This window comes from Borostomias antarcticus (assembly GCF_949987555.1).
Source record: "Borostomias antarcticus genome assembly, chromosome: 10".
Classification (NCBI taxonomy): Eukaryota; Metazoa; Chordata; class Actinopteri; order Stomiiformes; family Stomiidae; genus Borostomias; species Borostomias antarcticus.
Window position 1 is genome coordinate 1,737,201 of NC_140243.1, and position 25,443 is coordinate 1,762,643.

The 25,443-nt window shown below is 42.4% G+C and overlaps 2 protein-coding genes across 2 annotated transcripts; one reads left to right on the forward strand and one right to left on the reverse strand.

Moving 5' to 3' along the window:
- Positions 1-533: 533 nt before the first annotated feature.
- dbt (dihydrolipoamide branched chain transacylase E2) lies at positions 534-9,892 on the reverse strand. Its single transcript, XM_084444754.1, has 11 exons — positions 9,843-9,892; positions 7,984-8,107; positions 7,421-7,496; positions 6,324-6,505; positions 5,982-6,109; positions 4,684-4,921; positions 3,698-3,864; positions 3,397-3,474; positions 2,497-2,688; positions 1,963-2,034; positions 534-1,543 (listed from the first exon to the last, which is right to left on the reverse strand). The coding sequence occupies exons 1-11, from the start codon at positions 9,885-9,887 to the stop codon at positions 1,376-1,378; spliced, it is 1,470 nt and encodes a 489-aa protein (XP_084300880.1). The 5' UTR covers positions 9,888-9,892; the 3' UTR covers positions 534-1,375.
- A 1,154-nt stretch (positions 9,893-11,046) lies between these two features.
- rtca (RNA 3'-terminal phosphate cyclase) lies at positions 11,047-23,611 on the forward strand. Its single transcript, XM_084444755.1, has 11 exons — positions 11,047-11,380; positions 11,463-11,563; positions 13,837-13,980; positions 14,209-14,332; positions 15,587-15,645; positions 15,947-16,088; positions 17,440-17,558; positions 19,696-19,754; positions 20,424-20,518; positions 22,119-22,223; positions 22,420-23,611. Exons 1-11 carry the CDS (start codon positions 11,348-11,350, stop codon positions 22,531-22,533), a joined length of 1,095 nt encoding a protein of 364 aa, XP_084300881.1. The 5' UTR covers positions 11,047-11,347; the 3' UTR covers positions 22,534-23,611.
- The last annotated feature ends 1,832 nt before the right edge of the window (positions 23,612-25,443 follow it).

Sequence of the window (25,443 nt, forward strand, 5' to 3'; positions counted from 1 at the left end):
GGCAGTCTGTCTGTTTGTTTCCCTCTAATCATACATGTACCGCCCTTCCATCAAAGATAGTCTTAATCCAAGATTTGAGCTGTGTTGGGAATCGCTCCCTCGTTCCCTCACTCCCTATTCCCTATATAGGGTTCACCATCTAGTGAACTACCTAGGGAACGGAGAAAATGTAGGGTACATGCACTGTTCCCTGCAAATCAAGGTGAATTGTGGGTAATAAATAGTGGACTATATAGGGAACGAAAATTCCGTGGAGAATTCGGACACTACAAACAAAATGGCTGACGCTCCATATAGTGCACTATATAGTGAATAGGGAGCGATTCCGAACACAGCTATTGTCTTAATCCAAGTATCTCTTCTTTTAGACCTCTGGCAAACAAGTGTTTGGAAAAACATAATAAAAGGTGTTAACTCAGTCATGATCAGTTTTGTGTGCTACTTGTATTTTGAGTGAATATTACTTTACTGTATGCAACAGGAATAAGATCAGTACAGTGAATAAAACGAGCTTCACAAAGATAAGTTTCATACTTTTAATTTACTAAAACTAGTTTTCACAGAACAGTGGTTGTTTAAGTTCAGACACCTGCATCTATCAATCCAATCTTCCAAACTATCTTCACATATTGTACATAATACCTATATTCCCAAAATACAAAAAAAAAACTATGACCTAGGCATGTGCAATCCATACTATATTTCCATTAAACACTAAATACATTAGAAAGGAAGAAAGCAATTTTAACATCCTACAAAAACAGCACCCCCATAACAATTTGATGAAATGAACATTAAATGTATATAAATCTTATGATTTTTGCTCATTAGCAGTCAATATGTCAATGTCAATATCAATATCCATTATCACTACCATCGCTGATGAAGTTCAACCCTCAAGCGCATAATGAGCAGTTACATGTAACATTTACAGGTATACTCCCCTGACTAAGGGCTGCATACAGGTCCTCCTCAAATACAGGTCCTCCTCAAATACAGGTCCTCGTCTAATACAGGTCCTCGTCTAGTACAGCAGGTCACTGAGGCTTTATTCTCTTAGGTCCTCTGGAAAGTGCTGCTGTACTCTCATATACTCTCTACTGTACATCAGTAAGGCAACAAGCTGAGGGAATCAAACCAAGGCCACACCAAAAATACCATTATTCTCATACAGTACAAGGTCAAGAATATAACAAGTCCATACTGTGGCATGAACTGTCATCCGTGGTAAGAGCGGAGATTTGGGGGGGGGGGGGGGGCAGTATAGAAACACATCAAACCTAGTCAATGTGACAACCCAGAGACTCACTCTTTGCTAACATGATCTTGGTGGCTGGCTTTGCACAGCGAGGCTTGCATCCAGAGGTGTGAGGGCTCATTTCAGATCCAGGACCATGGAGGCAGGGTTCTCTAGATAAGACTTCCAGAGGTTGGAGAAGCGACACATGCTGGCCCCATCGATGATCCTGTGGTCCGCTGACCAGCTGACGTTCATGATGTGGGCTTTTACTACGTCTCCCCTCGAGTTGAACCTTGGGAGGATCTAGAAGGGTCACAAAATCAGGTGACAACATTAATACATACAGTAAAGTAGAATGCAGCATTTATTATAATTTCACATTCATTTTCTTGTGTGGGTCTTGTAAATCCATGAACATAGCTGATGTATGTATTTTGAGGATATATTTACTGTGCTATGTTGATAATCGTACATCATAATACTTTACCATTATTTTACTGTCCGTTTTTAGATAGTAATTACTACATGGGAGCAAGAAGTATTAATCTGCACATGAGGCCAGGAATGTAAATACCTTGTTCAAAGTCATCAGGTACTTATAGAAATCAAGAAATAGTTACTACATAAATATGTTGTGTTCCTGTACATTTCCTAGATATTACTATCTAAAACCAGACTGTGAAATGAAGTGCTCCTCATTGATCCATTAATTGTCCACAAACCTGAATCTTTCCGAGTGCTCCGATTGCAACCTCAGGGGGCAGAATCACCGGCTTCGCATATGTGCCTCCAATCTGAGTTAGAAATTGCAAACAAAATACAAATTTGGATTTTTATTTTGACATGTCAATATTTTCTGTAGACTTTAATTTCACCTCTGAAGAGAATATTTAAAGAGAGAATATATAATCCTCAGTGGATCATTTAGCTAAGAAAAAACCCAAATAAATGTCTCATCATCCCCAAGAAAGAGAAAATTCCTCTAGCTTTAAAAAAAAAATTAAAAAAAATAAAAAAAAATAAAAAAATAAAAAGAGACCACAAGCAGAGTCTATCCCCGTGTCCCAGTCTGGCACTCGTGTGGATTTCTGTATTGCAATATTTTTAAGAGATTTCTTGCACCAACCGTATGCTTCCACATCTACGTAAGGAGATGGAGTGCACACTTTAGGGAAAAGCATTGGAGAATTAGATGTGTCAGAAGTCAAGAACACAGTCACTCCTTCGGCCCCCTCTTCCTTTGCTCTTCCCCTCACCGAGCCGATGTTGGAGAGGCTGAAGGTGCCCCCGGTGAGCTCAGCCGTGCCCAGCTGCCCGTTTGCTCCTAGGGTCTGCAGACGGTTGAGCTCGACTGCCACGTCGAACACACTCAGCACCTGAACGTTCTTCACATTGGGCACCAGCAGACCCTGGCTTGTATCCATGGCTAAGCCGATGTTGTGGGCTGCCTTTGGCAGGAGGCAAGGGGAGAGACGTGGAGGAAGAAAGGTTAGACCTGGCTTCATTTTCTTCCTATCATTTGGGGGAGAACGCTTTCCTAAGTACTGCTTTGCTTGGTAAAAAAAAATTAATAAAGTGATGCACTAGCTCCATTGTTGGTGGTTGATAATATGCATAAATTGCTTTAACTTTCAGACACAAGGAAATGCTTTGATTAACGCTACATCCAGACATGCTAAACTGTGTTCTAGATGCTGTCCGTGATGTTATTCAACCCCACCATGTTATAAGGTTTCCTTCTGGATTTAGCATACATAAAACACAGGTTGGGCAACTATTCTAAATCATAGCTAGTATTTGAGATAGATCGATGACATCATCGGAGGTGATCTTCCCTCCCTCTAGGACATCTACACCAGGAGATGCGCCGATCTCCACCGCACAAGTAGAGTAGTGGTGAGAGCATTGGACTCCCACCCAGGAGACCGGGGTTCAAGACCCGGTGGGGATGACTTTATGTTATCATCAGTGTAACTGCTTTAGCCACTGACCGCTACCATTAATGTTATGGAAGCTGCTGCTAGTTGTTGTGAACTCATGAGCTAACTGGCTATCCCGCTCTCATTGTGCTGGATTAGCATTGGAAGCATTGGAACTGATGTGTTCAGGTGACAAGACGGATGAGCTTTAACATATGAACCATGTTTCAACCCTACCTTGTAGGTGATATTCTGGCAGGCCTCATCCACTGAGGCATTGAGAATTGGGAAGTGCAGGAGGCCAAGAGAAGCAGCCTGCACATGCAAACAGAACAGAAATTAAATGTTACATAAATTATTGAAACCATATAAAGGATGGGTCAATATTCATGTATGTATAATGAAGTAATGTCAGCTGCAATTGATCCGTTATGTAAACTTCAAATTAGGTTTTACCCAGTTAATCTGCCCATCATTTGAGATTATCAATATCAACATCTGCTTGTCCCATGTCAAGGGTCAAAGGTGAAAAAGGCACCTTGATAAAGAAGGGCATGTAGCTGAGCCTGACCCCCCGGGACTCAGAAACACCCCTGAGCTCCGAGCGCAGCTCCACCAGCCGGGTCAGGTCCACCTCATCACAATATCCAAAGTGGGGTATCTTTAAGGCTGCAGTCATAGTCCTCACCATTGCTTTATGGAAACCTGGTCAAAGGAACATTGAAATGCCATGTATATATCAAATCATATTAACAAAACACCCTCACAGAATTGCTTGCATTCATGTTTTCTGGCACATCTCTGAGATGAGGGTGCTCTGGTCAGGGTCTAATCTCCATTCCTTGAAACCCATTTGAGAACATGATCGTTGTGTCTGTGGAGAAATTATTTTTAACCCTCCTACAACAAAACCTGAAAAACACAGAAGATAGGTTTTGACCAAATTAATATGTCCGAATGCCAACTGTCATACCTGCTCAAAACTGACACACTAATATTCATGTCATAATTTGAATAGATGCTACAATGAATTAACACATTAAAAAGATGGCTCACCATACAGCTTATTTTTCCAATCATCTAGATGGTCCAGATGTCTGGATTTACGTATATCTGGATAAATCATCAGGGTTCGAGACTAGACCCTTGATGATTAGACATCTGATGATGTATTCAGATATAAATCCAAATTAAACATACTGAGACATTAAGTACGTCTCTTAGCATATTTGCAATGCTTAACACAAAAAATGTCCGCCAAAAAAGGCAAAATGTACATATCTGATAAATGTAGAATATGCAGATAATAAAAGAGAACACATAGCAAAGCAACATTTAGCTATATTTTTCTGAAATTACCCAAAACTGGCATTACCTGCAATTAAGAAGAAAGATATTCATTATTGGTGGCTAATTAAGACTAATTGAAAGATAATTATGCTGTCAATTTAGTTTTTGAATGGCTCGGTCACCAAACCAGCTAAATCTTGAAGTAGTATATCCCGTTAGCTTGTTTGTCTTTACCCTTCAGGGGCTCTGTGACATCCTTGCCCGTGAACACAGGCTTGGGCCTGACTGGGCTGGGAGCACTCAGTGGCAGCGCCTTCTCCTCCGTCTTGAAGGGGACAGCTGCAGGGGGCTGGATTTCGAGGAATGGAGTAGGGGGGAGGATGGCTCCTGTCTGCTTAGCAATAAAGTTGAGGATGTCCTCTTTGAGAATCCGCCCATCTTTTCCAGTTCCGACCACTTCACTCAGCTTGATCTGAGGAGAAATGGAAAAAAGAAATCAAAGAGTAAGCACAACAAAAGTTCCACTTCACACAGTTATGCATAGTTAACCAATTATACCATGTGTCAAATCCTCTATGAAAGAGTTGGGATCGAGCACTGAAATCACACAATACAGGAAGAACACAACACAGGGAAGAATTTTTACAGCTCACTTATCTGGCCCCCGGGTGATTACTGTTTTGTTGCTTCCCTCTGGAATATGTAGAGAGTGGGTCGTATGCCCACCTCCCTTGTTCTCTGTAAAGCGCATTGTGTTGCCTCTGGGTATGAAATGCGCTATACAAATAAAGCTTTGATTGATTGATTGATTGATTGATTGATTGATTGATTGATTGATTGATTGATTGATTGATTGAATACGGTTAGGGTTAACTCCCTCTCATCATTCTGTTATTTGAAGTGCATAAATAAAGTACTTCACCAACACTCCCACTTTGGAAAGAGAGTGACATTCTTTGTGTAGCATTAAAGCAGGGGAATCTCACAGTTACACCAACACTGGTGCAAATCTTGGACAATTTCAAAAAGGTATTGTAGAACAGTGCAGAACATTTAAGCTAACATCCGCTCCTATCATTTCAGATATTGTAGCAAAGCCCTTCAATATATGGGCTAGATGAGCCCTAAAGAAAATGGTGTAAACTGAACTCCTGTGAAATGTATCGCAATCTGAATATTCTTACATGCTTGGCATGACTTTCATAGTCCTCTAGCACCCAAAACAAGTGCCAGAGGAATACTCATGTCAAGGTCATCCCAAATATGCAAACATATTTTGATTGCAATACATTTTACAGGAGAGCATAGAGACCGATAAGAACACGCCCTGTGCTTCCCGTCTCAGAAAAGCAAAAGACAATGAAACTGAAATCTTCAAGATTACCACTTTAAGTTCAAAAGGCCAGATTTTACTTCTCCTGAGAGTAACCACAATCTCCACCTGACCCAAATTGTTCAGTTCTACTTGCAAACCCATGGAACACCATTTGTGAAGCAACACTGCCGTAAAGGTGGGTGTTTTCATAACTCACATTATTCTCCATGGCCAATCGTCGGACTGCCGGTGTGGCTTGCGTCTTGTGCCCCTTGATTTCCTGGTGGGTGTGTTCATCGAGTGACATTGCCGGTGTTTCCACAACATCTTCTTCCTGAACTACCTCTGAAATAGAGAATCCACCACATTATAACATTATTACTATACCCTAGCTCAGTCCACACAGCAGGTCTTAAAATGAAAGGTTTCCAAACGCTATACAAAAGCATGCTGCGTTAACACTTGGTAAAAACCTGTGCATACACATTTCATGTTTCTGGTATGTTGTGGGTTTTCTTTCGGTGAATTTCAAAGTATCTGCAATGTTTCCTCTACTTACCTGGACCCAACTCTGTCTCAATATCAACCAGTGCTGTGCCAACAAAAGCTGTTGAGTCCACCTCATAGTAAATCTTGCGGATCACACCGTCGTAGCGGCTTGTTATGGTGACAGAGGCCTTGTCGCTCTGTACTTCACAGATGCTGTCGAATTGTGACACCTTGTCTCCCTCCTTCACATACCTAACAGAACAGAAAATCTAGATATAACTTCAGATATTGCAGCCACTTTACCCAACACGTCTATAAGACTCTACATTATGTAACTAGTGTAGAGATGTACACTATATGGACAAACGTATTGGTACATCTACACATTACGCTTTTATGACATCCCATTCTAAATTCATAGGCATTAATATGGAGTTGATCCCCCCCTTTGCAGCTATAGCAGCTTCCACTCTTCTACAAGATTTTGGAGAGTGTCTGTGAACATTTTTGACCATTCATCCAGAAGAGCATTTGTGAGGTCAGACACTGATGTTGGACGAGAGGGCCTGACATCACCAAGCGCAATGCCAAGCGTCAGATGGAGTGGTGTAAAACACGCCGATACTGGACTCTGGAGCAATATCAATATCAACTTATCAGTATTTAATATCAACCTAACTAAGCCTGACTGTGGCCCTTTAATGAATGGAAGAAGCCTGCATTAGTCTGGCATCACCTCCTTTTTCATCGTGGGCTCAGTGTACAGTAGTGTGTAATTTTATAGGGAAGCCTCCTTCTCACTCTGGATTAAATATGACCAATTAATGCTGCCTGGCTAACTTGAATAAGTGCTACTGAATATTCAATAAATACTGCACCCACAAGTCTTTGGCTAGTCCTACAGTTACGTAACTATGATATTGTATAGATATAAGCATCTAAGTTATAAGCAGATGTATATCAATTATTTAATTGTGGCTGGTTTGAGATTGAGGCGTTTCCCATGCTGACACTATTTTGCTCCCTAAAATACATCCGAAAGATTATGAAATCCCTAAAAAAGAAATCAGAGGAAATGTCGACCCCCCCTCCCTCCCTCGCTATTTTGCAATAATAGTCTATGGAGAGTAAATAATGGGCCATGTTTTTTTTTCAAATGTTTCCTACCATTCCTTCACAGTCACCTCCATGATGCCCTCCCCAATATCAGAGAGATTGAACTGAACAATTGGTCCAGCTGTGGCTGTAAAGAAAACAACAGTTATCTTTATTAAAACTGCATATTTAAAGGGTAGGTTAAAGGAGTAGTAAAGGGAAGATGCATGTTTAGCCCTGTTTTAAGGTTATTTATGATCATATACAATGGTTCAGATCAAAACGTTGACAAAACTAGCACTTTTGAGAAAGTCTGATAATTGCTCTACCACCGTTTAGGTCATACAACGGATGTGGGTGGGCACCTTGAAAAATCATTCAAAAACATGTTAAACTCTCAATTTCAAAGACGAGAAACTCACCGAGGTGTTAGTTGGCATTCTGACATATAATTCGCCATAAAGTAAGATTCTAGTTCATCTGGAAAGGCTTTTTTAAATATTGTATATGATCATAAGTAACCTTAACACAGGGCTAAACATGATTTTTCCCTTTACTACTCCTTTAACATGCTATGCTGGTGTCAATGTATTCATTCATAGGCTTAATTGTAGCAAAAACATTCAGTTGCGTACCATAGCTGGTGTGGAACAAACGTGCACTGCACCGTTTGGGGATGAATGCATAAGGGAGGTAGGGGGTGGAGTCAGGCCTGGCTGTGTGGACCCTGGCGCAGCAATGTTTATACTGGTGAGAGAGCTGGAACGAGACAGGTCAACATGGGGGAGATTGATAGGTGGACTTATTTTGTGATATACATGTCTCTCATCTTTGCATGCATGTTTATGTTACTTGCTAGAGCACATTCCATCAATATATCAATTCCAAGCTCTGACTGACTGCCATTAACCTGTGCATACACCCAAGACGGGGACACTTTTTGGGCATACAACAAAGATGTTGCTTTTGGTGCTTATGTGCTCATGCCTATGGCACGGACCCTTTGCATTAAATCAAAACTTCTAAGCTTTTCAACCTACCCCCAGGACAGTGTCTACACCAGACTGGGAAGAATTAAGATGATTGCAAGTCAACCAATACTATGGCATGTGGAAGCATAATAACAATCTGTTATTTATTCCTAGAAAATTTCACTTTTTGGCAGCTAGGCATTTGCATGACAGCGGCACCACAACTGTTTATATCTAGTAAAATAAAAATCTGAGAAAAGGGTAGAGCAATATATCTTAGGAAAAGGGCACATCTTTAAAAACTAGAATAGTCTAGTCTCTTATCATCACATGGCCTTTCGAAAAAGTCCTCTCATCTCTAGACTAGACGACTTATGCTAGCAGAACAGCGTCTGCACTGCACTGTCCTAGGTAACGTTAGCTAGATTATTAATGTACACAGCAATTCAGTCATAACTGTAATAAGGTGCAAAGGACATTTTCAAACCGCTCAACGTGACCAAGGCTTGGCCGAAATCCCGTTCCGTTTGTGACAAAGACGTTGTAACCGAGACATGACATTGTCATTCAAGTTCAGTCACTGTTGTCAACAGTGAGTAGCTAACGTAGCCCAGTTAGCTTGATGAGCACTGTGAGGGTGTGCATGTCAGTTAGCCATGCTAGTCACCTAGTTAGCTATGCTAGTCACCTAGTTAGCTATGCTAGTCACCTAGTTAGCCATGCTAGTCACCTAGTTAGCCATGCTAGTCACCTAGTTAGCCATGCTAGTCACCTAGTTAGCTATGCTAGTCACCTAGTTAGCCATGCTAGTCACCTAGTTAGCCATGCTAGTCACCTAGTTAGCCATGCTAGTCACCTAGTTAGCCATGCTAGTCACCTAGTTAGCCATGCTAGTCACCTAGTTAGCCATGCTAGTCACCTAGTTAGCTATGCTAGTCACCTAGTTAGCCATGCTAGTCCCCTAGTTAGCTATGCTAGTCACCTAGTTAGCTATGCTAGTCACCTAGTTAGCTATGCTAGTCACCTAGTTAGCTATGCTAGTCACCTAGTTAGCCATGCTAGTCACCTAGTTAGCTATGCTAGTCACCTAGTTAGCTATGCTAGTCACCTAGTTAGCTAGCTAGTGATAAATTATGCATATTAACAAACAATCTAGTTGTATGTATGCTACCCAGCTAGTACTATATAAGTTAGCATTGCCATAATGCCTACACTAACGTTACAGTTGTATAGCTAGCATACTTATGCATAGGATAGCTTGCTAGCTAGCATACTTATGCATAGGATAGCTTGCTAGCTAGCATACTTATGCATAGGATAGCTTGCTAGCTAGCATACTTATGCATAGGATAGCTTGCTAGCTAGCTAGTTTAGCAGGAGACTAGCAGGATATTAGGGGGTCACATGCAATACTGTTGGTTTTAAGGTCACGTTGGCCTCTTTCCTAGACGGACTGTCTTCGCCATTCATTCATTCACTCGTTCATCAAACGAGTTTGTGGAAGAATGTCGAGGTGTACCTACCAGTCGTCTCACAAATGTAAACGAACCCCTGGTGACGGCCGCCATCTTTACTGACTACTCGCCCGGATGTGACGAACAACGAACGCCCCTTCCCGTGGCCAATCACAGAGCAGTTCTTCTTCTTCTTCTTTAGTGTGTGAGGTCGGTTGACATCCAATGTTAAAGGTATAATATGTAATATGTGGATTAAAATAAACATTTTTTCAAAAATAATACATCCATAGGGCTTTGTGAAGGCTGCAGATTTAAAGTATTGCTTTTCCATAAATAATTATATTTTGTCTGAAATTATTACTCTGAGGCCGAGTTGTGGGGTCGTTGCGTGGATAGTGGATATGAATATGCACAAGGGTCATCAAGCATATATCAAGAAATATTATTCATAGGCTACATCTGTCCCAGTCCCTGTAGCCTCGCAATCAATCTCTCTCTCTCTCTCTCTCTCTCTCTCTCTCTCTGTCTCTCTCTCTCTCTCTCTCTCTCTCTCTCTCTCTCTCTCTCTCTGTCTCTCTCTCTCTCTCTCTCTCTCTCTCTCTGTCTCTCTCTCTCTCTCTCTCTCTCTCTCTCTCTCGGATAGGGAGGGAAAGTAATCTCATCGCCCCCTAGTGGAAGCGTTCCATAATGCCGAGAGAATGAATGGGATTTCTCATAGACACGTCTTTTGAAAAATGATATCTTGGTCGACACCGAAAAGTTAGTAGAATGCCTTAAACGGCAAATACTTGGAGACAAACTTTATTGATTCTGGTGATCATAGTTGATTTTCAATCACAATTATGAAAATATTTTTCTTAAATTCCATTGACTTTGACTGGAGGAATGGAGCAATTTCGAAAATATGAAAGAAGGCGAAATACTGTTTGAAATTCTCACAGTTGGTAGATTATTAATGTTAAAACACTCACAAGTTTTTGTTTTGATAACTTCGCCAAAATGGTTTCGAAGTAAATATTAGAAAGTCTGGTCTATGGGAGTTTACATTGAAACTTCTCTCCGATAGGAACAAGTCCGCTAGGGGCGCATGTTCTCACCTTCCCTCCCTAGGGCAAATTCACTTCCGGAACCAGAGAGGAAGGTGGGCGGTCTCGTCTGCTATTGGCTAACAAGCCACTCAATCAATTAAGTCACACCAATAAACTGCGCTTTCTTGTTCCCCATCTTTCTGCACACCCACTTCCCCGGAACGCATGCAACTGCAGTATTTGTTCCGTCGGCAGACTCGGCACATGAGATCGGGTTTATTTGCCTACTTTGCAGGATTTCAAGTAAAACACGGGATAAGGGCATGGTTAGGGTTTATAAAGGGCATGATTAGGGTTTATAAAGGGCATGATTAGGGTTTATAAACAGTCTTTTATCTGCGACCCGGAGGCTGTAGCCTAGTTCGTGGTTTGCATTAGGCTCCAGTTCCCAGACCGAGACAGCTGCGTCTACAAGTCATAACGTTTCTTAAAGTGGTGGAGTCGTTGAAATATACGATTTTGAATATTTCATCTATTCTCAAAATGGCCCAAATAGACGGAAGTATCATGGAGGGTGTAAGTTAAACCCAGGACCCGATTCATTCAGTGAAATGATTGGGAAAATATGGAATTCATTGTGTTTGTTGGTGTTTTCCAGGGCGGACAGATCTTGAGAGTATCCACGTCCCTGAGCTGCATCAGCAGCACACCTGTTACAATCAACAACATCCGGGCAGGGAGAAGCACGCCAGGGTTAAGGTAAGGATTGGATTTAGTTTACATTTTGCTATCTACTTTTAAGACCTTCTCTTTTTAAAAATTGCTATGTAAATACAAATGCACATGGAATCTGTCCTAGAGAGTATAAAAACATCATGAAATAGACGTTATAATCGGCATTGCACAAAGATTCAGAACCCACAGCTTGTCTAGGCCTGCTGTGGGGAGACATCCATGGGGGAGTGACACGGCACTAACACAGCAGTCAGGAGCATGGGCAAAGATCAGCTGCACTGGCTGCACAGCTCTTAGATACACAGTATCACAGACCAGAAATAAAATGCCCATTTATGAGGATACTATTCGTGTCTATCACGGCTCGCACAATGCAATTCAATAGGCAAGGCAAGTTTATTTGTATAACCCGCAACAAGGCAATTCAAAGTGCTTTACATGAGACATTAAAAGCATCAAGACAGTGTATCGCACAATGCAATTCAATACAAACCCTTGTGGCTATAGGCATAATGGCATGACTTCATACCTCAAGGAATATGAATAGGCCTAACGTTACTCTGAATCAATCATGAATCAGGCATGACATGGCAACATTGTGGCAGCATATAAAATGTATTCAGTCCCACCTTGAAGTGCAGGGTTTACAGCACCGTGTTTAAACGCCCGCGCTTGGCATTGAAGATAGAACATGATCATGGCTCTTAATAGTGTATTCATATTAGGGTAGATGTCTGGGTTGCAGCTGTCCTGCACTTTGGGTAGCTTTAAACCTTGCCCCTGGTCACTTTACGTTCCAGTCAGGGGTGTCACCAGGAATCTTGGGCCCCATGAAAAAGATACTCCACTGGGCCCGTTGTACTGTATAATGATCAAGGGCGGGTGGATCATCCCCACCTTAATGATGCCCCTGGATCCAGTTACATCCACCCGAATTTAAGCATTATTTAGAAAAAAAAAGTACTCATAACCACATAGTGTTCATACCAAGAACAGTCCTAGAGAGAGCCGTCCTCGGCCATGGCGCTAGCCCTGTGTGCTCTGGGACAACACTGCTGCTGTTGCCATGGATACTCCTGGGGGTGGAGTGGTAGCAGGTTCACTTTCTTCCTGCTGCTCCATACGTGGCCTTAGTGTCATTAAACTTTGTTTCTCGATAATTGCTTAGTTGGCTGGACGAGCTGAAGTGAACGTAATCAATCACATTAGTTCCCAGTTCAAGTTCAAAGCTTTATTTGTCACATACTACATCATACTAGTACAATGTAGTAGTAGTAGTAGTAGTAGTAGTGAATGTTTTCCGTTAGTTTCTAAATGGACTCAATAAATCACATGTCTCAACAGCCCAAACTAAATAATAAATGATCAGTAGGCTGAAGAACTACCTGAAATGGCAAATACATACGTGGGGCGGCTGTAGCTCAGTTGGTAGAGCGGGTCGTTCAATATGATCGAAGGGTCAGTGGTTCGAATCCCAACTCCGACTGTCCACATGTCGAAGTGTCCTTGAGCAAGACACCTAACCCCAAATTGCTCCCAATGAGCAGGTTAGCACCTTGCATGGCAGCTACCGCCATTGGTGTGTGAGTGTGTGTGAATGGGTGAATGAGAGGCCATTGTAAATCGCTTTGAGTGCCGCTAAGGTGGAAAAACGCTACAGTATATAAGTGCAGTCCATTTAAACTTAAAAGGCCTGTGCATAACCTGGAGTAACAACATCACTCTTCTTTTTTAAGATATTTTTTAGGGCTTTTCAGCTTTAATGGTATAGGACAGTGTAGAGAGACAGAAATGTGGGAGAGAGAGAGGGGAGGACATGCGGCACAGGACCCGAGCCGGGAATCGAACCCGGGTCCGCCGCGCGAAGAACTAGTCTTCATATGGTGCGCGCCTTACCCGGTGAGCTACCGGGGTGCCCACAACATCACTCTTCTTCACACGCTATTGAGATTGCAAGCGTGGGATGAGCACCTGTGAGAAGTAGTCCGGTGCTCTGGTGCTCTGATTAGAAATGTACTAGCTATTATGTATAAATGCTAAATCATTTTTTAAGAAGCTGTATTTATTTACTTAGACACAGTTGTGCTTGGCTGTTAAGGAATGTGAATGGGACGTCGTGACAAAACTAACAACGATTAGCTGAACTAGCAGCGATTAGCCGACACGCCAGAACCAGCTGCTTGTTTCACTTGCTTCCACTGCTTCATACAAAGGAGTGATACCGTGCATCACTGGTGAGGGACCACGTTTACTTTGTACTCTTTTTTAATTGTTTAACTATACCTTCCTTTTACCAGACCACAGCATCTGTCTGGATTGGAGTTGGTGAGAGACATTTGTGGAGGCAATTTAGAGGGAGGCAAAATTGGATCCACCGAAATTGTCTTTACCCCGCGGAAAATCAAAGCTGGGAGTCATATTGCGGACCCGCGTACAGCAGGGTAAGCTGGACAGTTGGTTTGCAGTCTTCCCTCAGACCACAACGTTTTTTACATTATTATTAATAATAATAATTCAAATCTGGTTTATAGAATACTGTATGAAAATGTACAAATCGTCCAACAGTAGGTCAATGAACACACAGTTTAATTGTCCATGAGTGTGATTGTGAGCAGATGTTGATGCTGAAGTTGATGTGAGTGTTGTTGTTTGTTCCCTGCTCAATGCAGGAGTGTGGGGCTTCTGCTGCAGGTGTCTCTGCCCTGCGCCCTGTACGCAGACGGGCCCCTGGCCCTCTGTCTGAAGGGAGGCACCAATGCAGAGATGGCCCCTCAAATTGACTACACCATCGAGGTACAATAATAACTTGTATTTGATTGTTGCTTTCTAAGACACTCAAGGTCACCCATGATAATATACAATAAATATCGCTGCAGGTAGCAATGATTGGGGTCTTGCATGCAAAGCAGGCTGGTTTGTAAAATTCTTTGACCAAGGAACAAGGTGTTGAGTATGTATGAATCCGAGTCTGTGTTGACCATCAGTCAAACTGAGCCAATCAGGCTCTTATAGGTTAAGTGAACTTCAGTTATGTTAAGTTAACCTTTACGAACACTGTTATTTTTCGGGCGACACCCAAGGTAATTGCATTTATTTTATTTTGTACTGTATACTATTTCCCAGTGATCACTTTGAAAACCAAACCGTGTTGCTTGTGTGATGTCAGTGGATGGCCAGCACCTGGGCCCATCCTCTCTTGTTTTCCCGCTCTGCCTGTCCTCTCTGGCGGTCCAAACACGGCTGGTTGACATCAAATGCGTCACTAACTGAGCACAGCTTGGGATTTTGCCCAGAATTTCGCCCCAGACGCCCTGTTCCCAGACGCCCTGTTCCCAGACGCCCTCTTCCCAGACGCCCTGTCCCCAGACGCCCTGTCCCCAGACGCCCTGTCCCCAGACGCCCTGTCCCCAGACACCCTGTCCCCAGACCAGACGCCCTGTCCCCAGACGCCCTGTCCCCAGACGCCCTGTCCCCAGACGCCCTGTCCCCAGACGCCCTGTCCCCAGACGCCCTGTCCCCAGACGCCCTGTCCCCAGACGCCCTGTCCCCAAACGCCCTGTTCCCAGACGCCCTGTCCCCAGACGCCCTGTCCCCAGACGCCCTGTCCCCAGACGCCCTGTCCCCAGACGCCCTGTCCCCAGACGCCCTGTCCCCAGACACCCTGTCCCCAGACCAGACGCCCTGTCCCCAGACGCCCTGTCCCCAGACACGCTGTCCCCAGACGCCCTGTTCCCAGACGCCCTGTTCCCAGACGCCCTGTTCCCAGACGCCCTGTTCCCAGACGCCCTGTTCCCAGACGCCCTGTTCCCAGACGCCCTGTTCCCAGACGCCCTGTTCCCAGACGCCCTGTTCCCAGACACCCGGTTCCCAGAACTCTCATAACTGCAAATGTAAAGGCTTACATCAGCCATTATTGTTACCTCAATCATCGATAGACTGTAGCAAAAAACTGCCATTTTATTTATATGAAAAACTTCAAGATTTTCACTTTAACTTGACAGTTGTTTCACTTTAACTTGACATTTCATGAGTCAACTTGTCTTCCAGGTATTCAAGCCCATTATAGAGAGATTTGGAGTACAGTTTGACTGTGATGTCAGAAAAAGGTGAGTAGTCCTTTACATGCAGTATTACACCTCACTATTGTTTTGTAATGCAGCATTGTTTTATTAGTGCAACTGCTTTAGTACTGTGTGTGCGCAACTGGTTTAGTACTGCGTGCGTGTGTGTGTGCGTGTGTGTGTGTGCGTGTGCGTTTGTTTCTATTCAATCCCAAATAAGGGATATTATCCTAAAGGAGGGGGTGAAGTGATGGTGAAAATCAATCCTGTGCGTGTGTGTGCGCGTGTGTGTGCGCGTGTGCGTGTGCATGCGTGTGCATGTTTGTTTCTTTTCAATCCTGAATAGGGGATATTACCCTAAAGGAGGGGGTGAAGTGATGGTGAAAATCAATCCAGTTAAAGAGCTGACTCCTGTCAGCATGACTGAGAGAGGCACCATCACCCAGATACGTGGACGAGCCTTTGTTGCTGGGGTCTTGCCCTTAAAGGTATTGGAGATTATATCATCATCATCATCATCATAAACCTGCTCACAGACAAATATGAGAACATATTAGCCAGCTAGTTTCTACAGCCTAAAGTTTTAAATCTAGCTGCCATCTGTCATGAAGCACTGTGATATAAAAGCCTTATACAGGCCTTAAGCAGGAAAAGTCACAGCTTAAACAGTTTGGTTGGTTCTATTAAGAAGCCAAACAAGTATGTTTCAAATCGAAGGTGTATGTATTTATTTATGTATGTATTTATTACAGTATAATTACTGTATAGTGCATAAACTATGCGCATGGTTCAATATCCTCTAATCTTTGTAGTCTTATGGGTCTGGTTCTCGCAAATGCCTCATTCCAGCATTTTGTCTTTATAGTTTTTGATCAACAAGCGTTTTAATGTGGGCTCAGTTGGTCATGAGACTCTTCATCTCAGGGTCGTAGGTTTGAGCTAAGCATTTCATTGTACATGGTGCTTGTATCATGAATATATGACGTATATGACTGATCTGTTTTTGTATTTCGACTTATCCACCTACGTGAAAGGTCTAATTTTTAGCCTACAAGAGATACCTGATGCAGGGTACCTGTGGAGTCTTAAAAGTATTGAAATCTCAAAATAAGGCCTTAAAAGTATTGAATTTAGTTGACATTATTCATTCATATTTAGTTAACAGTGTTTAATTGTGTTTACAAAGGTCTTAAATTGTGTTCTTCTCCTTTTGTAGGATTAAATAAATCTCCGTCTTGTTGCTCCCACATGAAAAAGTAGCCACGATCTCAGAGTCGGGAAACATTGTTTTGAATATTACGCTAAACCACCTCTGTCCGAAGAGTTGGCGAGCTGATTTATTCTAAGTGTTATTAAAAAGGTCTTAAAAAGCCTTACATTTAACTTGGAGAACCCTGGGGGGACCCTGTGATGAGAACATGGTTGTGGTTGTTGTTGTTGTTGTTGTTGTTGTCCAGTGCAATACAGATCTCTGCCCATCGTGTTGATAGAATGGCGTCTCCTGACCTGGAGACCAGTCCTCACCTCAAACTTACTCTGTTATTCAAATCTATTCTCATCATCTAACTGACTGATTCAATCATGTTACTAATTCCCAGCATTCTTTTTCAAATTCTAAAATTAGGTTATAATGACCATGTACTGTATGTATTCAAAGGTTAAATTAGATTTATTTGTCATTACAGTATGTACAAGATTACGGATGCAATGAAATGCTTACTTGGAACACTTTCTAGTAATTTTTAATAACAAGTAGGCATGTAACAGTCCTCTTTATAAGTTCAAAGACAACAAATGTGAATCTGAGTGAAATCAGTCCAAACTTCCTCCCATTCATAGCTGGCTAAGGACATGTCGAAAGCAGCGGTGTGGACCATCAAGAAAGAGATGAAGGATCTGCAAGTCAACATCCAACCCCTGCAGGAGAACAAGGCCTGTGGCAACGGAAACGGAATCATGTGAGACCCTCACCTTTACATTCATACAGTGAACCAGTCACATTCATACAGTGAACCAGTCACATTAATACAGTGTACCAGTAACATTCATACAGTGTACCAGTCACATTAATACAGTGTACCAGTCACATTCATACAGTGTACCAGTAACATTCATACAGTGTACCAGTAAGATTCATACAGTGTACCAGTCACATTCATACAGTGTACCAGTCACATTCTCACAGTGTACCAGTAACATTCATACAGTGAACCAGTAACATTCATACAGTGTTCCAGTAACAGTTGCAGTTACTGGTAACAGTTAGATCTAGTCTCGTCATGGCAGACAGGCGGAGATCTCTGCCTACCAAACGTCTGGAGATTTCTACTTTCAAGATGGTCGGTAGAACGGTGGCGGCCGATAACAAACCTATGCCTGCTGCTTTGGATTGGTTCAAAGCTACCTGAACAAACCTTTGGATTGGTTCAAACCTACCTGAACAAACCTTTGGATTGGTTCAAAGCTACCTGAACAAACCTTGGGATTGGTTCAAAGCTACCTGAACAAACCTTTGGATTGGTTCAAAGCTACCTGAACAAACCTTGGGATTTGTTCAAAGCTACCTGAACAAACCTTTGGATTGGTTCAAAGCTACCTGAACAAACCTTTGGATTGGTTCAAAGCTACCTGAACAAACCTTTGGATTGGTTCAAAGCTACCTGAACAAACCTTGGGATTGGTTCAAAGCTACCTGAACAAACCTTGGGATTGGTTCAAAGCTACCTGAACAAACCTTTGGATTGGTTCAAAGCTACCTGAACAAACCTTTGGATTGGTTCAAAGCTACCTGAACAAACCTTTGGATTGGTTCAAAGCTACCTGAACAAACCTTGGGATTGGTTCAAAGCTACCTGAACAAACCTTTGGATTGGTTCAAAGCCACCTGAACAAACCTTTGGATTGGTTCAAAGCTACCTGAACAAACCTTTGGATTGGTTCAAAGCTACCTGAACAAACCTTTGGATTGGTTCAAAGCTACCTGAACAAACCTTTGGATTGGTTCTGCAATGCAGGTTTTCCTCTTTTTCTTCTTCTCAGCACCTGGCCCAGCCATCTCAAACGTTTGTGTGTCATTTCCTTGGTGATGCTCTGGCTACCGTTTTCTTGATGGTTGGAGATGGGGCCAAAGGATCTGGCATTTTCATCTGAGGCATTTTCATCTGAGGCGTTCGTTATGGAAAAACTTCCACTCTCCTTTTTTTTTTTTTTTTAACAAAAAAATAAAGATATTTTTTAGGGCATTTCTGCTTTATTATGGTAGGACAGTGTAAGCACAGACAGGAAAGGTGGGAGAGAGAGAGAGAGAGAGCGGAAGACATGCAGCAAAGGGTGTGGGCCGGATTCAAACCCACGCAGCTGCTGCTGGTAAGATGACCAGTCCAGTATGCTACTGTGTGACTCCAGGTTGAGGTTGAGGACTGTGCTTCCCCCCTCTAGTAGATTATTGATACAGGTCTGAGGTTGAGGTTGAGTGCTTCCCCCCTCTAGTAGATTATTGATACAGGTTGAGGTTGAGTGCTTCCCCTCCTCTAGTAGATTATTGATACAGGTCCCCCCCTCTAGTAGATTATTGATACAGGTTGAGGTTGAGGACTGTGCTTCCCCCCTCTAGTAGATTATTGATACAGGTTGAGGTGAGTGCTTCCCCTCCTCTAGTAGATTATTGATACAGGTCTGAGGTTGAGGTTGAGTGCTTCCCCCCCTCTAGTAGATTATTGATACAGGTTGAGGTTGAGGACTGTGCTTCCCCCCTCTAGTAGATTATTGATACAGGTTGAGGTTGAGGTTGAGTGCTTCCCCCCTCTAGTAGATTATTGATACAGGTTGAGGTTGAGGTTGAGTGCTTCCCCCCTCTAGTAGATTATTGATACAGGTATGAGGTTGAGGTGAGTGCTTCCCCCCTCTAGTAGATTATTGATACAGGTTGAGGTTGAGGTGAGTGCTTCCCCCCTCTAGTAGATTATTGATACAGGTTGAGGTTGAGGTTGAGTGCTTCCCCCCCTCTAGTAGATTATTGATACAGGTTGAGGTTGAGTGCTTCCCCCCCTCTAGTAGATTATTGATACAGGTTTGCTGTCTTTGCTCTCTCTTTAGCATCATTGCTGAGTCCTCCACCGGCTGTATATTTGCAGGGTCATCACTCGGCAAGAAAGGTAAGAAAAACACCCCTATTTAACCACTTAGCCACATGCTTCTATGAAGTGCACTTAAAGTGTGTGCATGTATAGTGAGACGTTATCCATAATTGTCTGGGACCTATTTGGCTTGTGAGCTCTAAAAACTACTAAAGCAACTTTAAAGGTGCTCTGTTCGATTTACTGCACTTTTTGTAAAAAAAAAAAAGATCCAATACATGCAATAAATATGTCCAGGGGAGTCATAACTATCTGTACAGAAAATATAGCCAACGGTGTCGTGCCTGTGGAGCAAATGCAGAATGTATTTATTATGAGCGAAGCCGCCCACCCCCTGAACGGCAGGTATGGAGTGAAAAGGCCCCCTAGTTTATATCTGATACGCTGCACCACTGCCCCATCTAGTGGCCGAAAGTTATATACTGTCATAACATTAGCTTTGTGCATCAGAAAATTCTGATGTTCTGTAACAACTCTTACACAGGCCCCCTTGCAGATTATACTCCATGCTAAGAAATTAATTGATTTACGTTTTCAGCCAAATAAAAATTAATTTAATCTGGCAAAGCTTGGCAAGTGTGATATTAACCAGATGATCTAAAACTGATGATAACATGTATGGCTGTGATGCTTAAAGAACTGTGATGTTGGATTATACGTGATTTAGCATCCCCTGCTGTGCCATAGGAGTGTCTGCTGACAGAGTGGGCATACAGGCTGCTGAGATGCTGCTGAGGAATATCAGCCACAATGGCTGTGTGGACGACTTCCTACAAGACCAGGTAATGGACGTCACACCCCTCCATACACTCTACACATGGCACGACTATTTATTTTTCTTTACATTTTATATTTACACTTTTATCCAAAGCAACTTAAGTACATTGGTCTAGAGTAAGTGAACTGTACATCCCAGTCATTGTCAGTGAGATCATCAGCAGTCACAGTGCTAGATCCTGTGTCGTCCTGGACTAATCACATTTCACAAAAAGCAGATGTTCAATGTGTATTAATTAATGACACACAAACTGTTTTGCCCTATTAAACAGTATGAGTTTTCCATAAAGTGTTTTCCATTTAGTTTCTTTGGTGTTATGTACAGACTGATGAGACCCCAAACTTAGACATATTTTAATTCCATTCATCAAGTCTCCTTTCAGAAAGTGTTTCCCATTCCCCACACCCCCTTTCCTCAAGTGAATGGAACCATTCTGCTTGGTGTGATGTCATCATGGTGCAGCTGGCTCTGCTGCTGGGCCTGGGCCCATACTGTATACACACACCAGGGGCGGCTGGTGACTCAAAAAACTGAGGAGGACAGGAGGAAGAGAGGCGAACCGCCCATGGGCGCCGGGGGGCACTTTCCCTCAGTCAGTTATTATTTGAAATATCAGCTTTAAAATGTGGATTTACAGTCAATTTTAGCATATGAAAAACTGAATAACGCTTTCTTTAACTAATGCAGCATTTATTTATCATATTCATGATAAAATATTACAAAACAACAATCAAACATTGTAAGCAATAGTTGTAATGGATTGTACTCTTCTCTAAAGAGAGAAAATAATTGATATTGGTGAGGTGCTGGAGAGGTTAGGTGATATATGAAGAAAAAAAAATGATTAGGGGACACTGAGGTGTGCTGGCTCTCAAATAGTTTGTTAGCAAATGGATTTGACAACTGGACAATGGAATACGTTGCACAGCAAATGCAGAATCCAACAGTTCGCTCATGGCTAGCTAGCAATGGTACAGCTATGGGATTAGCTCATTTGGGTTGCTGTCAAAGCTGCCACTCTTATGTTGCTATAGCTACAATTATCACAACAATATGAACATTCAGTCGAAAGTTTTCCATCCACCCATCCATCACTGGATGAGGAATAAGCACCGCAAAGCGATCAATTCTCACGCAAGCAGGAGCCAGGCTGTGGATTTCTCCGATGTTGCGACCCAGTCTCTAGAAATGTTTTGGACGAGTTGCCGACAGTTTGCGCCTCCAGCCAATCAGCAGCCTGCCTATGCCGTAGCCTGACCAGGACCTCGTAGCTAACGTTACCGGCTATAGCCAGCCAGTGGAACTGTCGTGTTCAGACGGCTCTAGCTAAAAAAGTATGTCAGCTTAGATATTTAGATGGCTAGAATCAAGACAAATAGACGAACAGTTTGATGTATAATATGTCCCATAATACTTTTGGATGTATTATATTATGGAGCTACGAACACACAAAGTGCGGGCCGGTGCGGTAAACTGGTAAACAAATCGGCGCGGTTTGACCTAGCGTAGCCAAGAGTGCCAATGGAAAAGGCTCATCAGTGCTGTTATGTGCCTCAGAAATTAGCTTAAATCTCTCTCCCCCCTCCCCTCTCTTCATTTTCAAGATCATCATCTTCATGGCCTTGGCTAAGGGCACCTCCCGAATCCGCACAGGCCCTGTAACTCTGCACACACAGACGGCCATCCATGTAGCTCAGCAGCTCACTCAGGTTGGTCCAAAACACTCTCTGTCCACCGAACTTAAGGAAAACAAGTTTTTGGTGTGATTTCTATTGTAGGTTAGTAATGCTGTTGGTGGTAAAGTCTGAATTAGCATAATGTTTACATTGTTGTAATTATAGGGCTGGCTTAGAAACAAAGAGCACAACCTTGACTTGTCCTTGTCATACATGCTTCTTTTCTCAGGCTAAATTCACGATAACAAAGGCAGATGACGAGAATGCCAACAATGACACATACATCATTGAGTGCCAGGGAGTGGGCACCACCAACGCCCGCTGGTCTCCTCCGCCCCTGTGAGACCTGCAGCCAGGGAGGGCGTGCTGGAGAGGTGGACACACAGTACTATGGAATATGCACTAATTTGGAGGATGGTTGAATGTTTACTTCTTTAAAAAAGTGATTTATTATTTATTTACGCTCAATTTGTTTACATTAAGCAGTGCACCCCCCACCAACCTATTTTGTTAACTAGAATGATCTAAGCGTGATCTTTTTTTATTGTTTTATTAACACTGTTAGAAAAAAAATATTTAAATGGTCAAATCATGTCTGCTGAGAGGATGCTTCTAGGTTTGTGTTACGGTGAACCACCAATAGTTCTCAAAGCCTTACAGTATATTGTTCATACTGTAGTATTTGTCATGTCCATTAAGTTATATAAAAGACAGTTTGCCAAAACTATAAAGTGAATGTGTTCCAGCTTTAGTGGTCTGGTTTGGTTAATACGTACAGTAACACTGACTGAGTTCACCTGCACTGAACATGCAGCCTGTTCCGGAAAACGCCGTATAAATGTTCAATCGGAATAGAGAAAGCAGAACAGTTCTTTACTAATAAGGGGAGAGGTATGTACCTGTATATCTTTGATTTTCCTTTTTCTCTAGAATGTTTCCTATTCTGGCAATAGCTAAGTTGAGCACTAGTTTGTCAGATGTGCATTTAATTGCAAAGATGGTTTGAGTGCTGTATCATGAAGGAATTTCATTAAATTCTGCATATTTCCCAAACAAGTACAGGATTTAAATCTTTAGTGTTTTTTATTTTTGATCAGAGAAATTGCAACTGAATAAAAAGCAGGTAGTTTTATTTTACTACAGAGGTGAGTATAACCTGCATGGCCTCATCCATCTTTAATCTGAGTATGCATCTGTCATGGAGACATTTCAGTCAATTGGAATGTTTCATTTTAGGCCTATAACATTTTTGCAGAGCACTGATTCAAAATATTTAGGGGTAAACAATCCTATCCAATAAGAATTCCAAAGGAATCCTGCCCGTAAATGTACCCGCCCAGTTAACTTGCAGCGTTGCCTCAAAACCCCATGTTTGTGACTGGTTGATGCTGACTGACTGCTCTCCTGCCAACTGCGTCTTGTCTTGTCCCAACACTGCTTTAAAATAAATCGCAAAGTGAAAAACAAATGTGCCCATACCTTTGAGTCCAGGGTTTATTCTGTGTGGTTGGTCACTGCCATGCCCCAACTGCTAACATTAGAGATATAGAGAGATTACTGATATTTTGTAAACTTTATGAAATTTTGATGAATTACAAAATATACAAGTAAAGTAACTATAATAAAAATATTTATGCATTGAATATTTGTAAATAGGACTGAAACTGAAACACTGCTAGGAACTGTTAAATTAAAGAATACCATTGGTGATTAGAAGCTGTTTTAGTATTCATGGAATTGTAGGTATTAAAGGTACAAGAGGTATTAAAAAAAACACATTAAAAGTTTGGAGGACACCATCGCTGACAAGGTGGCTGCTGCCATCTGGATGGGACCACATTTAATGTGCTGATCAGAAATTCTGTCATCTTCCACAAACAACGTCTGACAGGAAGGAAGGAGGAAGATGGTTAACAGGTGGATTCTAGCCAGGACCAACCTCAGAATACTCCAGTAAAAACTACTTGTTACCAATGGGGAATCAAACAACTACTTACACTGTTTACGGCTCAGGATCTTCCCTGGTTAGATGTGAATACGTGACTTAACATTCAACATACTGCACTGTTTACAACTCTGAGAGGGATATACTACTGGTCCACCGTTGTGGTAGTAAGTAATATTCTTCTAAATTATTTACGATCTGTCAAGACTATATGACTTAATGACTTCTGATATTTGACTTGTGGATGGGGATTGATAACTAACAAGACTTTCACAGATTTACAGTGAGGGATAACATGAAAGGGCATGCCTGAATATCTGTTCAATATTTTCAAAGCGCCGTTACCTTGGTTAGTCATTTACACTGTTTACACTTTGGTTATAGCTATCAGTCCTTCCTCACAGTGCTGCCTGGCCCTGAGTTGTGATGATTGTCCATCTGATTCTGTATGGAACAGTAGGACCAGAGAGCACGATGCATAGCATACATAGGAAGTTGTGGAAATTGCATCACTTTCACTGTTAAAATTAGCAGTGCACTAAAGCACCCCCAAAACAACAACAACTGCCATGATCTTTCTCCTAATTCTTTGAAGGTGATGCACAGGTCTGGAGAAAGACATTTGTGTAGCCTTCGTCGCTCCAGACGTGCTACTTGTTGAGTACATAGAGTACAGTGTAGCGATGAACCAATAGGTTTGCAGGTCAGCTTGTTCTCAGACATTTCCATGATGTCAGACTTTGAAAGGATCTGTTCATTGCCCACACCCGATTTACACTACTGCTCCAAATAAAGACATCAAAACTAAGTAATATCACAAATGATTCACCACACTGAAGATGAGCAGAGTGTGACTAGGACCAGGTTGATATCTAGAGAGAAGATAAGACACACTGGCTGATAAATTTGCCTGGTAACTGAAGGCAGCTGGAAACTCACACCTTGGTTTCTGTAACAGGAACAGGGCTGCCATGTGAGGGTTGGTCTTGTTACAGTAACCTGAGGTGGTAACCCGAGGAGACCGTCAACAGCTCTGTTCCATTAGCATGTTCAAGGCACAGCTCCTACATCCTCTCTCTCGCTGTCGTTTGTTACACTTTACATGACCGTCATTTTTACAGCTGGGATTGGGAAGAGCTACAGGATTTTCCCAGGGTGACTGCTGAGGTCCCTGGGTGCCCCAAACCTCACATTTCGCTGCCTTTCAATGAAGGCATGTCCGAGGTTATGTCCTGGAGGGCCCATGTGCAAAGTGAATGGACCCAACCGGCCTTAGCACATCAGCGGGTCTGGATCTCTCTCATAGCA